Source organism: Desmodus rotundus, chromosome 1, assembly GCF_022682495.2.
Source record: "Desmodus rotundus isolate HL8 chromosome 1, HLdesRot8A.1, whole genome shotgun sequence".
NCBI lineage: Eukaryota > Metazoa > Chordata > Mammalia > Chiroptera > Phyllostomidae > Desmodus > Desmodus rotundus.
Window position 1 is genome coordinate 29,246,001 of NC_071387.1, and position 20,614 is coordinate 29,266,614.

Here is a 20,614-nt window from a genome sequence, read left to right on the forward strand (position 1 = left end):
GCTTCAAGCCACACTCGTCCACTCGGCTCCCAGGGATGGTCCCTCTGAAGCAAGGCTCTCCTCCTGAGGTGGGTGACGTGGAGGGAACTGGAGGTGGGGAAGAGAAACAGGGTGGGAGGGAGGTGAAAACATGTGTTATCAGAGCCCACTTCACCCTTGGCCTTCAAATACGGCTTGGAAGAGATGGTGTGTCAAAGCTGTGAAGCAAAGGCCTCCGTTCCCTAAGAGAAGAGCCGTCATGAACGGACGGCCTGAGATCCCCAAGCCTCCGGCCGGAGGGAGAGCTGCAGGGTTAACTCCCCAGGGCACACGCACGGGGCTTCCTCCTCTGGGCCTCCGTGTTCTCCTCTGCAAAATGAGCAGTGATGGACTGGGCAGTTCAGCCTGTCCCCCAGGCCTCTTGGAAGCTTCCAAGAACTGGATCATGGGTGTGGCCTTTAAACTGTGCGAAAGGAGATCTCAGGCTCTGAGGAAGCCCCTCTAGGGCCCTTGTGGGAGGGAGGGTTAAGAAGAAAAGGCTAATGGAGAGGGGACTTGCCCCCCCTCATTTTGCCTCCTTTGTTTATTTGGGGTTTCATGTAAGAGTTCCCTCAAAGACAGAATTCAGCTGCTAGAGTGAAAAGTTGAAAATCACCGGATGGGGTTTTGTCACCTACACAGCGGGAGGGTAACAGTACTCCCCCTTCCCCCCTCATCCCCCCGCCCCCCAGGGTGCTGTGAGGATCGAATGGCAACAAGTGAATAAGGTACAGTCAGCGCAGGTGCACAAATGGGAGCTCTTATTATGGGGCTGCTGCTGGAGTGGCCACCTGTCCCCAGCCCTGCTCCCCGTCCCCCACACCACCAGACTGTCCTTTCCCTCAGGTAGACTGTGCCTTCCTTGTCTGTACGTCCCAGTGTCTGGCCCTGTGCCCGGGGGACATGCTCACAGGGAATGAGCACATTAGGGTTTTGGCCTAGTGTCCTTGGAACTTGGGGCAAGTCCCTTCTCTTCTTGGATCCTTTCTTTTCCCCCCTTTAAAATGGGAAGTGCGACCTGGTCTGGGAGGGCTGGGGGGCCCAGACGGGGGAGGGGCAGGGCAGAAGCGGGTGATGGAGCTCCTGGGGCTCCCAGCATGGCCCACTGGAAGCAGAACAGCACCTCTGTTGCCTGGTTTCTAAACTGGGTCCCAAGTGAGAGTTGGTGAGAAGAATAAAGGGCAGCTCAATAAACTTAAAACACATTTAAAAACCTACGTCTTTCAAAGCTGCACTGTATATTACACTAAGTACATCCGACCACCCTGCTTCTCAGTAGCCTTCAGCTGCTGCTGCTAAATAGGGGGAAAAATTTACAAGCTGTGCCAGGAAGTAAAACTAGGCAGGTTAGGCAGTAAAAATTAATGGGTCAAGGGCTGAGGCCATCCATTAGGAAGCTTCTTGGAGTACCAAATAAGCCTTTAAATCTCTCACCAAGGGGTGCCTGTCACTTCTGCCAATGGTGTCTCCAGGACCCGCCCCTGTGGGAACGCTTGGGGAGGAGGCGCTGGAGTGGCTTCTTGATTTATGGAGCACACTTCCCGGGGGTCAGGAGGAGCTGAGTCACGGGTTCAAATGAATATTTTCCAGTTATACCATCTTCTTATTTCAGCCACAGCGAACGTCTTCGTGCTGGGCAGAGACAGGCGGATTTGCAGAGCTGCCTCTTCACACCCCATCTCCTGTCTTTGTCCCTTCTCTTTTGGAAGACACGTTGGCTAAAGGGATGTGCCGTGAGCCCTCAGCATGGAAGTCTGCGCCCCTGTCTTCCTGGCAGGTTCCCTGTTCCTGCTGAGGGAGCTGCCGCCCCCCGCCCTCCTTCAAGGGGACACTCTGTATCCTCACTGACCCCCCCCCCCAGCAGATGGGGCAGAACAGGTGTCTGATTCCAGCCAGTGACCTCGGAGGTGGCCTGGGACGAGAGAAAAGGAAGAGTTGGATGAATATGAGCCCCTTTATTTTTTGGCAGGTGCATTAGTTGTGTGGGGCTGTCCTCACCAAGCACCACAAGCGAGGTGGCCTTAACAATAGAAATTTATGTCTCTCAGTTCTGGAGGCTGGAAGTTCAAAATCTCAGTGTTGGCAGGCTTGGTTCCTTCTGAGAGCTCAGAGGGCGACTGTACCCCGTGCCTGCCTCCTCGCTCTGGCACTCCTGGGCGTGAGCTGGCCGGCTCCCAGGTCTGTGCGTGTCTGTGTCCAAATGTCCCCTTTATATAAAGACACCAGTCATACTGGAGTAAGTCCTGCCCTCACGACCTTATCCGAACTTGATCACCTGCAAAGACCCTATTCCCAAGTAAGGTCACATTTATAAGTTTATCTTTTCGGGGAATACAACTCAACCCATAACAGCATTGAATTGGAACACAGGGAGAGAACAAGGCAGGTGGTAGGAGAAGCTGGGGGTGAAGTGAGAGAACAGGTGGAAGCTGAGACTATGAGCCAGTCGTTTCTCCAGAAGTGCCCAGTCCCTGCTCCCTCTGGCTGGGATGGTTGTGGCTCCCGTTGGATCCCTGTGAGGATCCTGTGCTCCCACAATCCTTAGGAGGCGCACCCCTCCCAGCACTCAGGTACCTTGAATGAGTCCCTGCTCCTTAGAGCCAAACAAGAGCGAGAGCTCAGCATCCCGGTTTCCCTCCTTCCTTTCTGCCCTCCTTAGTCTCCTTGATGATGAGTTCTTCTCGGCCATCTGCTCCCCCAGGCTCTGCCCTCTGCTCGCTTCTCACACGCCCCTGGGGTTCTCGTCTCCCTGGTGAGGTCTGTTGCCAGTGATAAGCTGATGACTCTCAGATGGTCTCTCTCCAGCTCAGGCTCCCTGCTAGGCACGTCTCCTGGACTCGCTCAGGCTCACGGAGCTCAACCCAGAGTGTGGCCCCCTTTGACCCGCCACCACCACTATCTCCTCACCTGGGTGGGTGATGACACTCCTGCCCTGCCGCCCATCAGTCACCCAGATCAGACACCTGGGGTCAGCCTGGACTCTCCTCTCCTCCCCCCAGCTCTGGTAGTCCTCATGCCCATCAATCCTCCCTCTCCCTCTTTTTCTCTCTATCTCTGCTGCTTTTGAATGTTACAGTTTTTAAAAATTGTGGTAAAATATACATAACACAAAGTTTATCATTTTAGTCATTTTAAGTGTGAATTTCTGTGGCATCAGCTGCGCTCATACTGCTGTGTGGCCATCTCCCCAGCCGACACTCTGTGCCCAAGAAGCACTAACTCCCCTTGTCCCGCCCCGAGCCCCTGGCAGTCCCGCTCCACTTCCTGACCACTTTGCGTGCCCCCGCTAAGGGGAACCACACACTACCTGTCCTTCTGTGACTGGAATCCTACCTCTTTCACGCCCTTTGTATCTGTCCTTTTGCTCCTGGTTCACGGGGCTTGCTTTTTTAAATCTATGCTGTCACAACATTTCCCAGTCTCCCTGCCTCTGTTCGCCTACCTCCCTGTCCACACTCAACTCAGCCTCCAGATATCTCCCTGCAAACCAACTCTGAAGTTGCTCCCGAGCTGAAAGCTGCCTTCAGTAGCGCCCATTAAGACAGAGAGCAAACTCCCCAGCCTGGGGTTTGAAGCCATCCCAGACCACTCATCCCCGAGCACCCCTGAAACTTCAGTCCTCTGGGCTGTGCTCACGCTGGTTTTTCAGCCTGGGGCTCCCCCCTCCACACAGTCTGGGGCCGTACTAAGTCCTCAGAGTGTGGCCTCTCCACACAGCACCCCCAACCTCCTCACTGGTGAGTGTGGCCTCTCTCCACGGTCTCCGGGGGTGGGAGGCAGGCAGTTGCACCAGGCATCTCCGCTTCCCAGAGACCGCTGCCCCAGCACCTGGGGACAGTGACCCGAGGATTTGCAATCTCTGTACCGGGACACTAGGTACAGGAATCGGGGTGGACGAGAGGCTGGCCCTGCAGAGTTGGCAGCAGAATACACTGGGGGCAGAGGGCCCCAGTGGCAGCTGGGAAGGGGTGGGGAGGGGAGGCTGGTGGGACCCAGGGTGTCAGGAGGTGAGGCAGCCCGAGTCTAGGAACCCATCCTCAGGAGGCAAAGAGGCAGCAGGAAGCGGAACCTCCTGTGAACCAAGCCTGCAAGCCCTGGTGCATAGTCCCTTGTCCATGAGGCTTTGTTTAAAAATATAAACCCAGAGATAAAATTAAAAATTTCAAGAAAGCACCTGCAGGAAGCATTTAACCAGGCCCAGGGGCCTTCTGAGAAAAGAGCACTGGGCAACTGCACAGCCCACAGCCAGTTCGCAGCCCTCCTCCCAGGACACACACCCTGAGGGCCCCAGGGCCAGGTTCAGCCTTGCCTCATCTGAGAGGCCACCTTTCCTCCCTAGCATCTTCCAAAGCGCTGGAATCTCTGGACCCCAGGACTCTAGGAAGCTGGGCTGTTGTTGATGCCATGGCAGAAGGAGCACCAGGAAGGGAGTCAGGAGACCTGGTTACAAGTCCTGACTCTGGTTGAGGACTTGCTGCGTGACCTCGAGCAACTTGCTGTGCCTCCCCGGATCTCAGCTTCCACAACCTAATTCACTGAGTGACTATTTATTGAGGACCCACTTTGTGCGGTGTGGGCTTTTGTGGGAGAACCAGATATTAAGGGAAGAGTCCCCAGGAAGCTTACAGTTAAACTGGGAGGATAAGACTCACAGAGAAGTCCCTGGGGTGATGCCACATACATCGTCTCTTCCTCTACCTCCCTCAGAGCGGGGACAAGCTGGGGCATTAGCTCCACTTCAGAGATGAGCCTCCCATTGCGTCAGCCCGGTAACAGGTGAAAGCTTGGACCAGGGTCCTGCAGACCTGGGCTAAAACCCCTGCCCCAGCTCTGACTGGCTTGGCAGCCTTGGGCATATCACTCAGCGTCTCATGGATTCATCTGTAAAATGAGGGCACAACAGGCACCTCTCCAGGGGTGCTGTGCAGAGGAAATGAGATAAAGGACCACGTGGTTCAGGGCGCTGGGTTTTCTGCTGCCTGCCCTGGTCAGTCCCATGAGGCACCAGCCCGAGAAGCCAACCCCACAAAGCATAGGATGGGCTAAGCAGCCATGAGACAGATCTAGGGGTTCTCAACTGACTGTGCCCCCAACATAAGCCAACAATGTAAGGCATTGGTCCCAAAAGTCACAGTGTCATCTCAGCAGCATCAGGGCAAGTACAGGGGCCCAAGCAAGGGTGACAACAGTCTGGCTCGGCTTCACGCTGCTTCCACCCTGTCTCATCACGACGGCATACTCACAGAATTAGGGGCTGAGAAAACACTTTTCTTTCTGGAAAAACTGGTGTTCTTTTTTGTCAGACATGAAGCGTCCTCCAGTTCATTGAGTCTCCCCGTCCCCTTGGCTGTCCCGATTCATGGCAGAGCTGGTCTGAGGTCCAAACACAGTTGCTGTCTCCAGCCAGGTTGATGGCGCAATGCTCCGGCCTTGTTCTGCGCTGGGCATTCACAATCTGGGCTTCGGAGCAGCCCTCGGGGGCATCTGCACGCCCTCTGAGACGATGTGCAAACTGGCAGGTGTATGGGTGTATTTCCTTTCCTGGAGCAAGCAGCCTTACTTCCCATCAGATTCTCAGAGTCTCGTGACCCTAATTTTCAAGTTTTCAGCCCTATCTCTTTCAAATTTCTGGTTTTGCCAGTTAAGTTGCCTGTGCAGGTTTATTTTAAGCCATCTCACACCCTTTTAATGGTGTAAGAGGAATGCAGTATAAAACCATAAACAAACGCATGCAATGGTGCCAGCCAGTCTGACTTGTTAAATCTCCCTGGGTCTGCGTGGAGTAAATAGCGGGCATCTGGGTTCCCACCCCAGCATGGGCCAGGCACTCATCCCATGCCCGCAGAGTCGTAGGCCGTGTGTATTGAGGAAGACAACTGGACCCCAGCTCCTGGACCTCTGGTGCTCAGGGGAGGTTCCACGCTGGACAGGAACTGGGCATTGGATTTTAAAGCCCTGTCTGGACCTAAATTTCTCCCGAATGCAAAGAAGGAAGGAAGGTAGAAGATGGTGCCCCACTGCTGCGGGGCCTGACCTTTCCAGAGGCAGGCCCAAGCCATTTCTTGCACTGTGTCCATTCGAGGGGCTGTGGGAGCACAGGTGAGGCAATGAGAGCTTTGCTTTAAAGGGTAATTACACGTTTGCCACGTTCAGAAGGCAGAGAACAGCATCCCAGGCAGAAGGAACAGCAGGGGCAGAGGCAGAGGGGCCTGAGGCGTGTATGCCCAATGACAAGAATCTGTGGGAGTGCTGAGAGACCGTTCTGGAGAGGTGGCCTGGGGCCAGACCTCTGACGGTCCTGGTGTTCAATGCTAAGGAATCTGGTAGGAATTGGGGAGTCCCTCAAGGGAGAGGAAAGACACAGTCATGGCTACATCTCACAGAGATCTTTGAACAGCAGCACAGGAGAAAAGACTTCAGGCAGAAAGACTTTAAAGAGGCTCTGACAGTAGCTCCGGAGATGGACAGCAGAGTAGCAGATTGGGGTGGTGACTGTGGGGATGAGGACGAACAGAAGAGATGTAAGGGAAGGAGAATGGCAGGACTCCTGGCCAACTGAGCAGGGTGGCCAAGGGAAGGGGGGATTCTGGCCCGGTGCCTGGGTGAATGGCATTGCTGTTGACCAAGGTGGGGGACGCCAGAGGAGGACTGGGTGATGGTGAGCCTGAGTCTGGGCCTGTTGGCTGTGAAGTGTCCTTGGGACGTGCTGTTGGCTTTGTCCGGTCGGCAGGAGGCACAGGGAGAGCGGTGCACACGGCCAGATTTGGGCGTTGTCAGTTTATAGGGGTGCTTGGAGCCATAGGAGTGAATGGGGTAGTGGGAGGGTAGGGGGTGAGAGAGAATAGGGTTGAGAGTAGCATCGACGTTTAAGTGCAGGCAGGAGAGAAAAGTCCATGAAGGGAGGCTGAGCGGGGCCCAGAGGCATTTCTGCTTCCCCTGTTCCCTTGGGCATGGAGAGCGAACACCGCAGAGGCCACAGCTCACCACCCACCAGAATCATCTCCAGGAATGGCCCTGCGGTCGCTGCCCTAGGAGTCCCCGAGTGACTAGTTGCTCGGGCTGAGGACCTTGAGAAGAACTGAGACAGAGACACATGGGCCGAGCTGGCCTCCCTCTCCTTCCCACTGTCCTCCCCATACACGGTCACGTCCAGCCCTTTCACAAATCTGTTTTTCTCGGAGAAAAGAACAAGAGGATGTAAAAAAAAAAAAAGGAGAAACAGAAGAAATGCTTGTGTTAGTTTAGTTTTTTAGATCAGACAAGGACCCAGCACCTCCTAATATCCAAGAAAACTTCCCAGACGTGCCCTAGGGTGACTCCAATGAGTTCACTCTTTCATTACCATCAAGAGCAAAGAGAGCCAGGTCCTAGCATGATTAACAAAGGAGGGTTTTACAAAACAAAGCAAAAGAGAGAAAATGGCCCCAGAGTTATGCTTTCTGATTCATGTTTTCCCCTAGGAACAGGTCTGTGGCTCCAACCTTGATAATGGCTCCTTGCAGCCAAATAATTGATCTATTTGGTGTTCTGGCTTCAAGCAGAAAGTGAACTGGCCTCTTTAGAAACGTTGGCAGCCTGGCTGGTCCATTAGTGAGACCGGAAAATCCAAACATTGACTGGAAAGGGCCATTAAGGCTGGGCTCAGCAGGAGTCATCGATACATGATGTCATTTCAGAAGTGAGCAAGCCAAGGTCACGAGGCCCCTGGGCAGAGCCAAACTACCCTTCGTGGCCCATCACCAGCCTCCTTTGCAGACACTGAAGTCTGCCAAGGGAACACAGAAATCTGAGCCAGGACTGGCCTTGTTTTACCTTGTCTTGCTCTGCCTGATTCTAGAGGAATGTGGTTCTAGGGCCTGTTGACTTTCAGTGGGATATTAAGGAAGGTCCTCAGCCTTCCCATGTGCGCCTCCTTAGGTTCTCTTTTCATGCTCTTCCCGCCCCTGGTCCTTCTCTGCCTCTTCTCACACACTTCATCCCAGGAACACCTGCCTCACCTCTGTGCCCTGTCTCCATTTCCCGATACCTCCCCTCTCTCTTCCTTTCTCATCCATGCTTTTAGAAAGAGTCATGGCTGTCCCTACTTCTTCACCTCCCATCGTCTTCTGCCTCTTCCCCTCACTAACACTAATAGAATCATTTCAGGGCTGCGGGCTTTCCCTGCATCATCACCCTTAATCCCCATAGCAACCCCTATGAAAGGGGTGCCATTATTATCCCAAAGTACAGAGGAGAAAACTGAGGCTCAGGTGGATGGGGGGCTCACTAGCCCCACTAAGGCAGCAGCAGGTCCCAGTTTTGAACCCTCTGCAATGCCCTGGCCAATGCCACCCATGAGTCCCTGCAAGTCCTGGTGGCCCCTCCACAGTCCTCAGCCCCTCTGTCTTCGTGCAGCAGCTGGCACTGCCAGCCTCTCTCCTACCCTGGCTCTTGGGAAGCCACTTCCTCCCACTCTTTCCTTCTTCTTCACAGAGTGGGCTCCCCCAGATTTTATTCCTGGCACTTCACTTTTCTCATGCTAGAAAGTCTTCTAGGAAACTCCAGGCCCTTTTGATTCCAGGGCCACTAGAGACTGTCTTGCACACCCCCTCTTGCTCATGGTCACTCTAAGTGAGTGGCAGAGCCGGAGCCAGAGCCTGAGCCGGAGCCAGGCATCCTAACCTCCCGCAAGCCCACTGTTCTCACTCAGAGCTGCCACTGCCTACTATCGCCCTTTTTGCACTTTTGCTGAGTGGTAGGAGGCAGCCCTACCCTGGAGGAGGGAGAAGGTGTGAGACCCTGATAAGGTGGGCGGAGGCTATTTTCAGAGGACTCTGGCTTTCCACTTAGGCTGGGAGGAACTCAAGGGCCAAGGGAGTCTGAAACAAAGGATTGAAAGGCTGGCTCGTTAAAGAGAATTAATTCACCGAAGTCACAGCGTTCCTCGCTTTCACTCTTTGCCTGTTTGTTTGTGGCTGGAATTGATGAGAACCTTATCATTTGTCTCCATTTCCCCTAATTCTATCTGTGAGGCTTTGAGATGACGTTAGAGAAAATATATAAGAGAAAGTAAAGTAGAAATAAAAATGAAACTTCAGGATGAGGGTGCACTTCTCTGAGCAAGGGAAAGTCTTGGACAGCAGCCGGTCAAAGAAGAGGGGGCCTGGGTGGGTGCTCACTGATCCCTAAGGCAGCCTCAGCATCAGGAGGGGTCCGGAGAGATACGGGAAAGGCTGCTACAGACTGCAGACCTCCTGGCGCTCCCAGCAGCCTGTGACCTTGAGCAGGGGGCTCTGCGGCCCTTCTGGAGAACAAAATGGCTGTCACCACTGGGAGAATTCTAGCTGGAGATTTTGGGGGTGCTTCTGCTGAGGGCCCAGAACTTGAGCTAGGCTGTGGCTCTGTGATTTGGGTGTAGAAAAGCTTGGGCCAGGTCATCTAGAGTGTGAGAGGGCAAAGGTAGAATACAAGTGCAGGGTAGGTAGTAGCAGGAAGGGTAGGGATTACCGGATGTGCCCGCACTCCTTGAAGGCTGCATCATAATTACTGTTAGATGGAGAAGCAGAGGCCAGAGAGCAGCTGCACTGGAGCCTCGGGCCCTGCCCAATTCTTTGGATCTAAAGCTGTTTGAGTCACAGGCTGCTTTGTGAAAGTGATGCTGCGACCAGGCGTGATACCGTAATTACTGCGGGGGGGGGGGGCGCTTCCGTGGACGGCCCAGGCTATTCCAAGGGTCCTGGGAGGTCTCAGAATCCCACCGTAGGAGGGACCGCCAAAGTCCCCGGTTTCTGCAACCCCTCCGGATATGCAAGGCTGTGCCCCCCGTGTCCCAGGCCCCGAGCCGGTGAACAGGTTAGAGGAGAGCTGGTGGTCAAGAGCATACTCTGCTGCTCTCAAGGCTCTGGCTCCTAGCTTCATCCTGGGAACCCCTACACATGGGGAAACTGAGTCTCAGAGAAGCGAGGCGGCTTGGCAAGGCTGCCCTGTGAGTTGGCGACAACCGGGGGCTTCCGTCTCCAGGCACCTTCCCGGTCCACCTCGGCGCAAAACCCATGTATCGTGGTGCCTTACACCTCTTCACCTCCCGCAGTTTGGGAAACTTTTCCTGCCACAAACAGGCGCAGCCCGCACCCCGGTTCCACGCCTGCCCAAGCACGGACGCCCCCACTCCCACCGCCGAACTCTCGGAGCGGAAGAGGCGGCCGCGCATCCACACGGGCTCGGGCGGGCACCTGACCCAGCCGGGCGCTGGAGCCCCGCGGGGGAGGCCCAGCCCCCGGCCCCGTCCCCCGCCCCGCGGTGCGGCTCCTCTCCCCCGTTTACAGACGCGGCTGGCGCTGAGGTCCAGAGAGGAGGCGCCCCGGCCAGAGCCACACGCGCCGAGCGAAGCCGAGCGATGCGGACCGGAGCGTCACGCTCCAGTCCCGGACACTCGGGCTCCTGAGCCCCGAGGCAACCCGGGGCGGCAGCTATTTATAGAGGGAGCCACGCTCAGTCCCTCTTGGCGGCGGCGGCGACAGCTGAATATTTTGCCCAGATATGGCTGGCGCCCCAGCGCGGGGGCAGGGAGCCCCGCGAGCGCGAGGGGGACCCCTGGGCGGGTGGGGGGCTTACCGGGCCGTGGAGCCGCGGGGCGGGCGCGGGCGAGCGAGCGGAGCTCGGGGCTGGACGAGCTCCTGTGCGGCCGCGGGCAGGCGGGCGCTGTGGGCTCCGGGGGTGGCAGCCAGGGGCGGGCCCGGCTCCCGCTGTCACCGCGCCGCGCCCCGCCCCGCCCGCCGCCCTCACCCTCCACTCGGGGGCGCCGGGGCTCAGCGCGTGGCCCCGGCCCGGGAGCGACGCCCGGCGGGCTGCGCGGGGCAGGGGCAGGGGCAGGGGCCGGGCCGCCCCGAAGCTGGACGCGGGACGCTCCCGAGTCGCGGGTTCCCCACTTGCACCGGGAGGAGTTAAAGTGCTGGTAGAGTTACCTGGAAGACGGTGGGCGGACTCTCCTCCCCGAGGGGTTAGGCAGGTTCTCGGTGCAGAGCCAGCCCGGCAGCTGCTGCACCTTTGCCCCCTTTGATTGAAGCAAGGATCCCTCCGTGTCAGCGGCAGCCCAGCGAGGTGTGGGGTAACCGAGGCTTTAATATCGATGAGGGGGACCGTCTCTGTACTGAGGGACTGGGGTGTCCAAAATAAGGATGTAAAAGAACAAAAGACGTCCCACTTTCTTAAAAGATGAATGCTTTCCAGAACAAATCACTTAAACCCAAACAAACTTCAAGTGCCTTAAGTTTTAAAATGCCTCATAAAAAACAGTTTGTAGGGAGAGAAGGTAAGGTCTCTTTGGATTAGTATGGGAAAGTTTCTGGTAGTAATAAATAACAGCCTTTTTGAATCCTGGGGTATAGTTACTAATGAGAAACACTTGTTTTAAAAAAGAAATCTTGTTTTCCACTAAAATGTATTTCTTCATTACAAAACGCTTAAAGTTGTATAAGAATACTCTTTTCAAGGGGTAGGCACCATGTATTTTAAAACAAATGATCTAACATTGCAGACGTTTTAATTTTAAACCCGGTTGCTGTGGAGTCTGACTTTAGGCGCGTACACCACAGGTGAGCAGGTTCAGGAATTCCTGTCCGCGAGAACACCTGCTGCAACCCAACTCCGTGAAAAGCAAACCTTGCTAGCGAGCCCGGAGCCCTCCTGAAGATGGTCACTCCCTCGCCTGTCTCCTCCCCACGTTTGTCTTCATTTGCTCAACTCCGCGTTGTGAAATTAATGTGCTGTTTCGTGCGGCTGTAGTTTCCTCTCTTGGCTGTAGAGGTTCCCATGGTATACCGCAGGTTTTAAGTGTCCGCCTTAGTGATGGACATGTAAGTTGTCTGCAGGTTTATCGATTACACATAGTGCCGCTGCCAGCATTGTTTACTAGAAGCCTCCCGCAGGAGTGCGCACATCAGCAACACTTGACATTAACAAAAATGGATACATTTTCCCCATTTCTGGTACATGAGTCACGGTATCTCATTGAGGTTTGAATTTGCACATCCATATTCTCCTGGGTTGAACACCTTTTTGCGTTAATTGGGTAGTTGGATTTTCTCTTTTGCGAAATGTTTGTTCAAATGTATTGCCCATTTTGCTTCTGGATAGTCTTTTGTTTGTTGAAAAAATTCAATATATTTTCCCGCGACATATATACAGGGTGAGGAAAAAGTAGGTTTACAAGTTGTTTGTATGGCAAGTAATACAGTAGTTAACAAATAATAATACAAGAAATGTTTCACATACTCACAACTGTAAACCTCTGAACCCTGTACAGTATATATTGGGCTGGCCAAAAAGTTCATTTGGATTTTTTTGGTAAGACGGCTCTCATAGTGCTTAGTTGTCTTCAATGTCATTGGAAACAATTTTGTTAGATTGTATATGGCAGCTGTCAATATCAGCATGCATTTAAAACTTTTTATCAAAATTAGTGTATTTTTGGGTAGCCATTTTAGTATCAAAGATATTAAAAATAAGCAACATTTCGGCATATTATGCTTTGTTATTTCAAGAAAGGTAAAAACACAACAAAAAAAGATTTGTGCAGTGTATGGAGAAGGTGCTGTGACTGATCAAACATGTCAAAAGTGGTGTGTGAGGTTTTGTGCTGGAGATTTCTTGCTGGATGATGCTCCACAGTCAGTTGAATTTGGTAGCAAATTGAGACATTAATTGAGAACAATCAATGTGATACCACACAGGAGATAGCTGACATACTTGAAATATCCAAGTCCATAACATTATTGGTGAAAATGAAAAAAGTCTTTTATTTTATGAATAAAACCATGCGGACTTTTTGGCCAACCCAATATATTCTCCGCTCTGTTTTGCCTTCGTAATAATGTCTTTGAACGAGTGTTGTTCACTTTAGCACAGTCTAGTCTATCGACGTTTCCTTTATGGTTAGCACTTTGTGCCCTGTGTGAGACCTCTTCCCCGCTCCCGGTCACGAGGCTGTTTTCCTATCTTGTCTTCCTACAGTGCATCAGCCTTTCACGCGTGGGCTTCCGTCCACCGGGAACTGACTTTTGGATATAGAGTGAGGTAGAGGCCAGGTTGCACTTGTCAAATGTCTTAGCACTAGATTAATTTTTCCAATTACATCAATAGCACAATTAATTTCTTCATTTTAAAAAGTAATAGAAATACTTCTAAAGTCAGTAAAATAGAAGCCACCTTTTCCTTATTTGTAGACAATTCAAAAATTTTTGTTTATTTTTTTAGGGGAAGAAACCATTATAAAAAACTATTTACACTACTTTATTTCACTTAAACATTTATTCCATTCTTTACTTTATCATTAATAATTATTTAAACCACTGCCATAAACATTCCTGAATTTCCAATCACTTCAATTAAATTCTAAAAAGCTAGAAGGATAATTTTAACATTTTTACATGAAAAACTTAAAACATCTGGTATTTTTCTTTGTATTCTCACTTTTCCTAAATTTTATCACATAAAAATAAGCAAATGACTTCACGTATTTTGTATAACCTTCACTTCTTCCTTAATTTTGTGGCCATATGCAACCATTTCTGTGAGCATCCTGAGTACGTGTTTTGAACTCTGCATCTGACAGGTTGTCTATCTCCTCGTCACTTAGTTCTTTCTCTGGAGTTTTGACCTGTTCTTTCATTTGGGCCATAGTTCTTTGTCTTGGCACACCAGTCTGGATGAATGTTTCTTCTTCAACTCCTTGGTTGTTGGACATCCATACAGTTTGATTTTCTGGCTGTTTTTTGTTTTTAAATTGGTTGTTTCCTTCTTTCGATTGTGCGCAGCGGTGAAGAGTATCTACCTGCACCTCCATCTTGCCCAGAACTATCAGCATCACTCTCTGACACCTCCTTTTTCTTATCTTCTATATCCAAGGTGTAAATTCTAATAATTCTAACCAAAAACTTCAAAAAGCCTTTAGTATTTTTTCTGTGGTCCCATTGCCCCACTCTTAGTCCAGGACCTTCCTCCCTCATCTTTAGGCCCCTGCTAAGGCCTCTACCACATCCCTCTGACAATTCATCCTGCCTACCCATTAGCAGCAACACGCCATTGTACGTGCCTGGTGTCTGCAAGACATCATTCTGTCTGTTGTGGAGGATGAAGACAGTGGTGTGCTGGAGTCTGTAGTGCAGGCTTGCACGAGCCACTTGGGTGCATCTCCTTCCAACTCCACATTCAGTGAGGTCACACTGTTAGCTGGGACTCGACAATGGAGGGAGTCTTTGCAATCTGGGAGTTGTCAGGCTCTACCAATGCCTTGAGAATACCGGTAATCCTGGATGAACATGCATGGTGTTCAGGGACCAGATGAAGGTCCAGTGTGACTGGTAGAGGGACTGGTGGACAATGAGGTTCAGTGGGGAGGTTGTAGAAGGCCTGGGCCTTCAGTCTCAATTCCCTGGGCAATGAGAGGCCGCTCAAGATTTGTGGGGAGAGCCATGCTGGTCTGCCTGGCTGCTCCTGCAGCACCACTAGCAACGCCGATGTGCTAAAGGCTGGGGACAGTCTTCCCACGGTTTGGTGACCTTAGGGCACCAGGGTAGAGCTAAGTCATGCAATTCTCAGTCTAACTGGAAAAGACCCAGCACCACAAGGAGGACAACATGAATAGAAAGGGAAACTCTTCATCTTCAGAGCATGAAGCCTAGAAATTAGGAGGTAGCCAGTTTCTACATTGATAAACATGTTTATTCTAATGTTATAGTAATAATTCAAGTACAATTCTCCTGGGAAAGTCAACTCTGTTAAACACAACTTATAAATATTTTTCATCAACCGTAACATATTCCTTTTAGTCCCCACAGCAGTCAGAGCCACGTAGCAGAGATAAGATTTTTTTAAGCCTACTACATTCTGTTATTGCTAGAAAATCTGAATTAGTTGTTGAGGTCTCAAAAGCAGTGGTTATTTAACCTTTGAAAGCTCTACCAGATATTCTGACATAAAATCATGAATCCAGATATCCGTGTCTGGCAACGAGGTGTCCACTAAGTAGACCACTACTTTCTGGTCCCAAGGGTTAGCATTTTCTGTAACCGTCTGCACCAATGCCACCAGGGGTTTCTTCTCCACGTGATTTCGAAACACCATGGAAGCCTCCTCAGACCACTGGTTGCACTTTACTCCTAGGAGAAAGAGCAGAGCAGGGAGGGGTCAGACGAGCCTGTCTTTGATCCGTTATGATGGAAAACTACTTAGTCCATTCCAAAGTGGTTTAAACATACCAGGTTAGACCTGCCTAACTGAAAAACAGTGGCCCAACAATCTTGAAGCAGTCCAGCTTACGGTTTTTCTATTCTAAATGGGGTTACTTCTGTAAACCTTTACCTACAGACACAGTTTTGAGATTCAGTGCTACGTAAAATGAGATTATATGACTACTACCCATTTCCCTACATAAAGTCCACGCAGATTTAAACTGACGATGGAGATAAATAGGGGGAATAAAATATCAATGGCATTTCTCTTACTTACAGACTTTTTTCTGATGAACCAGATATAGTAAAAAAAAGATCAATATATAATTTTTCAAAATCAGGATGTACAATGTCATGGCCAAAGCCCTGGACTGAACGCCCGGAGACACAGTCACTATTCCAGCTCTTTCTTGTCGAGTGGGCTGGACTCAGGCACATCAGTCTGTTTCTCAGGCCTTGGTTTACTTACAGAATAAACTGGCTGGACCAGATGAATTTCTAAATCCCCGTAACTTTTAAACCTGAGAGCTCAATTTAGAGAATTTTAAATTGGATTTTAAAACAAAATTGAGACAATATGTATTTTCCGAGAAATATTATTCAACTAACAAATTAAGTCCACACATACTAAATTAGATAAACTATAAAGTATGCCACATAGTGGTGAAGGCCTGGGAGTTTCACATGTAATTCAAAAAGACCTGCTGTCAATATAGTGAGTGGGCCAGATTCCTTAACTATTAAGCATTTTCCACGCGAGAAGCCTAGAATAGTTCCTAAGCTGCGTTTCCTGGTCTGTAGAATAGTGATACTACCAGAACCCAAACCTCCTGCCGTGGGGGAGAACCGCAACAACGACGTGGCTGGGAGAGCCCCCCGCACACAGTAGGCACCAATGACTGCAGCCACAGCGCTTCATGCTTCACAGAGACTCCTTTGCTGGGCAGTTCGATTGTCATGCTTAACAAAATGTGTTAACAAAATACGAACCCTAACAAGTAAGAATGAAAAACATGTAACTGAAATCTGAAGAAACCATTTAGAGGCATGAGTTCAAAGCAGACCAATGGTAGCCAGCCATATGTAAAATGCCATTTTTGGTTTATGTCCAACTACCCTGGGAGTGTCCTTTGAATTCTAGAAGAAGACACAGAGAAATCAGCAAACACTTCAAAAACAGGGCAAAATCTCTCTCTCATAATAAAAGCCAGTCAGAAACTACAATAATAATATATATACAGAAATGCTTTCATTGTGAGATCATGTAACTTTTGCCACTGTGCTCAGTGGGTATGGTGAGCAGGGCGGGGAGTCAGTGTGGCATCACAGGGCCATGGCTGGTTCCCCCCCACCCCTCCATGCCCCAGCACAGCGGGACAGAGAGAGCTCCAGGCGGCTGGAGTGTCTGTCTGTCCCCTCAGCCCCTCGGCCTCCACAGCCTACCGAATGCTGACAGGCCTCTGGGTCGGGGTTCATCTGCCTATGGGTGGAGTACACACAGAGGGACCACAAACATTCGGGCTGCATTGAGAGAACATAAGGCAGAAATCTCAGTACACGACATCACAAATGAGTACCGCTGTACACCTTCTGCGTTAGCTCCTTAGATTTTAATGGTCGTCAACAGGCTGGTGTGAATGTGGTGAGACCGCACACGTGCGTGCTGTTAGCTGCCATGCAACTGGGGGCTCCCTTGGCCACACCAGCGGTCCCATTCTAGGACCCAGAAATGTTTTATAATTATGGGGATCCATTATGTAGATGCTTTATAATTTATGCAATAAACTATGAAATATTTGTGCAGTGTTCTCCTCCTGTTGGCTATTCAGGTGGTTTCCTGTTTTTGTTTGTTCCGGCTCGTATACACAGCGGCGGGCTGCTTCTTAATGCTACAGTCAAAGTGTGAAGAACCTCAGCAGGCAACAATAGGGAAATGCCGATTAAACAGAATATTTTGCAGCTATTAAAAATCATTACCAAAACACCTCCCAAATTAGGAGAAAATGCTAGCTGAAAACAGCAGACTGCATTATTGTACCTGTCCTGAGATTACAGCTTTGGAAATAAAGGCATCCGTGAAACCAGAGCGAGCGGGGAATGTGGAAAAGCAGAAACGGCAGGTAGAGCTGGAGGGCATGAAGACTGTGAGAGCATGAAAATTATTTCCATCATGGTCGGGAAGTTGTGAAAAAAAATCACCTCCATAGGCCAATGATTCTGTCCTCCCTAAGTACCCGGGATAAAATGACAACATAAACAGTGTTGGGGAGTGAGTTCAAATTCCACAGAAATTACCTGCCAGCTGAGCGGGGACTGCTTGGAACGGCAGCTTTCGGAACATGTCCACTAGGGGCTGCACTTTTCTTACGCTGACCAATTCGTGCTTGCCGTAGTCCAGCTCATACACGGAGGCCAGCCCGTTGGTCAGGACTCCCTTTAAAAGCACCCTGTGCCATCTACATGTGCCAAGGATTGAAAAGGAAGAAGAAACACAAAGTCAAAGCCTGCCTTAAGGATCGTATTTTATGATGAAAAGGAAAATTAATGAGAATGCTGTTCATCCAAGTCTAAAACTCTACTATCAGAGGTTTTTTGAAGAGACTGCTGCTTCTTCTTCTAAGGGTTACTATTGCACACTGGCTCACTGAAGGGCTTTGCTCACTCCAGCACCTCCTTCAGGCCTCGTGGAGCTCAAGGAGAAAGAAACAAAGGCCATGCAGGATGTTCACGACGAGGCTCACGGACCCCTTCACTCCGTCGGGGGGACGGGGGATCGCCACATGTTTGGGACAAGTACACGTGTGAAGGACAAGAAGAGGGAGGCAAGCGGGGCCAGGCCAGGCTGAAGGCACACAGGAGAAGAAAGCACAGAAGCTCCACAGGGAAGGTGGTTTGCAGTGGAGCAAACACGACTGTATAGCTGGGAGGTGGGGTGTGGGGAGGAACGGAAGAGAAAGTCAGACTGGGAAGGGAGGCTGGGGAGAGATTACAAAAAGGAATGTAAAGTTGACATTTTTTAATTATGTCTAGTAAAAACATTAAAACAAAATAAAAGAAACAAAAAATCTAACCCACCACTTAAAGAACCTGGAAAGGGTAAGAGTATGGAGGAAGATCCAAAGTTCAAGCTGCCAGAAATTCACACACGTGTACTTTTCCCCTCTGTGTGTACATCATTAAAATGAGAAAAACCTGGGCTTTGGAGTTCAAGAATGAAGGACCATTTTCAAGTCCTATAGTCTTGATTGCTCATAATGTCTAAAAGCAGAGTGTCTCTGGAGGTGGTCTCTGCTCCCGAATGCTGTGAGTCGGGCTCTGCCTCAGATGGAGGACCCAGACGCCCTCAGAAGCAGGTGTGTCAGGTATAAGCCCAGAGGAACAGCAGGCCCTTCACTGCAACACACGGGTGGGTTGGGCTGGCCCGGGCTGGCTGGACCGATTCCCCGGCCAGTGCACACTCAGTGGAGAATGGCTACAGGAAACCTACGCAGCTGCTGTAGGGTGAATTCAGTAAGAAAGCTACAGAGAGGCCAGCTTCAACACTGTGTATGATTGGCGACTTCTGGGGGAAACTCCAGAAACCTTCAGGTAAGGCCAAAGTGCGGCAAGCTAGAGTCCATGAGTTGCAGAGACAGTGTGGACACAAAAAGGTATCATGGTAAGTACATAGCGCTTTGGGGGCCAAACTTCTGCGCTGGAGCCCCACCCGAGCTAGGCCGTTTTCCAGCTGCATTACCCTGTGCTCTTTATTTATTCTCTGAGCCTGTTATCTCAGAGGCAGTACTTAATTTTAATTCATTTGCAGAAATAATATACACAAAGTATCTAGCCTTTAGGCACTTGGCTAATGGTAGCCATCATTAATATTATAATCATTATTTTAAAAAAGGTAAGCTGTGTAAATATAAGAACTTCAGACAAAATTAAAGAGAATTTTTCATATGTGGAAATGCCAGTTTGGTGCATGTTGCTAGTTTATTTAAGTGCAAAAAGACATGAAAACATTTGTTTTCCACCAACAGCAATGTCTTTAAATTGTACAGGGCAAGTTACGGTGGTCTGTGCTCTCAGCCTATGAATGAGTGGCACCGGGCAGTGAGCAGAGGGCCATCAGAGGACTTAAGTGTTGTGCTCCTACTTAGCTTTCAAGTTCCAAAACTCATAGCTAGATTTCCAATTTCCGTGCAAGGCTGCTTGTGAATCACCTGGAGAATCTGTTAAACACACAGATTCCAGAGTTCCACCGCCCAGAGATTTTGATTCAGGGTCTCTGGGGTGAGAAAAGAGAACCTCCACTTTTAATAGGTTTTCCAGATTATTCTTAGCTGAGATAGATTTGGAAAGCCCTGTAATAAAAAATATATATTCAAAATGCCTACGTCTTAACTTACCATAGTTGGGAACAAGGTTTAGTAAATAGTCCCAGGTTGTAAGCAAGGTAGAAACTCTAGACATTTTGCACTGATTCAGTTCATAAAGTTTTTTTAAAGTTTCAGGTAATCTGTTCTTGTCCATAAGACATGCCTTGCTCATCCAGGGACAATGGACTGGTTACAGCCCAGGCAGAGCCCTGGGGCAGAGCTGTTGGACCGTGGGGGGCGGGGGCGGGGCAGGGGAAGGGAGTCTGAAGTGCCACATGCTAGGCTCCGGTTTCTGTCTCCTCCCTCACACAGCTCTGGCCTCCAAATAGGACCCACCTCTCCCCACTAATTATCTCTAATCTGCTCCTCAGATAACAGGTAATGTCAGTTTAACTGTGATTAGATTAGCCTCGGAAGAATTGTGATTGAGGCAAATTAACACCAATAATGTTCTTGTACTGAATTAAACCCATTCATGCTATGATTATAACTAACTTGACACAGTAAAAATGTTTTTTTAAAGATGAAAAGCTTGTAACGTGTAAGTTGAATGCTTTTCAGAATGATAGCTACTATAATTTTCACTTTTAAGAGTTAAAAATTGGATTTTCTTCTTTCATGAAAATAACAGAATTTTATAAATGCCTATACTTGCTATTGGAAAGAATGAAAGTATTTCACAGGAAAAACAAGCATTCTGACCTATAGAGCCATCTCGGGCGTGTGTGCTTGTGTGTGTGTTCCTGGGTGGAGGGAGGGAGCTCCTTGTTTTCAGCATCATCAAAGAGGTTTGGTCATTTCCCCTGAGACAGCTGTCCAAGGGGACAGGACAGGGACAGCTGTGCTGCTTTCCAGGGCTTCTGTGGCCTGGAAAGAGTGCAGAGGGCAGTGCTTGGGGTTCACTGGGTTGAAACCCGCAAGTACCTCAGGAAAGGGCTGCAGGAAGGGAGGAGGTGGAGCAGATGTGCGAACGTGGGAAAACGGCGCAGAAGCGCTGAGCAAATGCAGGGAGTTGTAGTTCTCCCT

General features: G+C 50.2%; 2 protein-coding genes across 5 annotated transcripts in view; both read right to left on the reverse strand.

Moving 5' to 3' along the window:
* Positions 1 to 10,748, reverse strand: part of TMOD1 (tropomodulin 1) — a 74,979-nt gene extending 64,231 nt beyond the window's left edge. The window contains exon 1 of one of the 3 annotated variants that reach the window (XM_024560236.3): positions 10,612 to 10,748. The gene's annotated coding sequence lies outside the window, so the exon portion shown is untranslated. Of the gene's footprint in view, positions 1 to 2,592; positions 2,700 to 10,611 lie in introns of those variants that run through there. The other 2 variants (XM_024560235.3, XM_045195230.3) reach the window with 2 other exon arrangements.
* Positions 10,749 to 14,703: 3,955 nt separating this feature from the next.
* The window catches only part of TDRD7 (tudor domain containing 7), a 61,814-nt gene continuing 55,903 nt past the window's right edge, over positions 14,704 to 20,614 (reverse strand). For both annotated transcript variants that reach the window (XM_045195134.2, XM_045195135.2), the window contains 2 exons: positions 17,523 to 17,683; positions 14,704 to 15,155 (listed from right to left, as the gene is read on the reverse strand). In XM_045195134.2, coding sequence (XP_045051069.2) covers positions 14,935 to 15,155; positions 17,523 to 17,683 — 382 coding nt within the window. In that variant the 3' untranslated portion in view covers positions 14,704 to 14,934. The remainder of the gene's footprint in view (positions 15,156 to 17,522; positions 17,684 to 20,614) is intronic.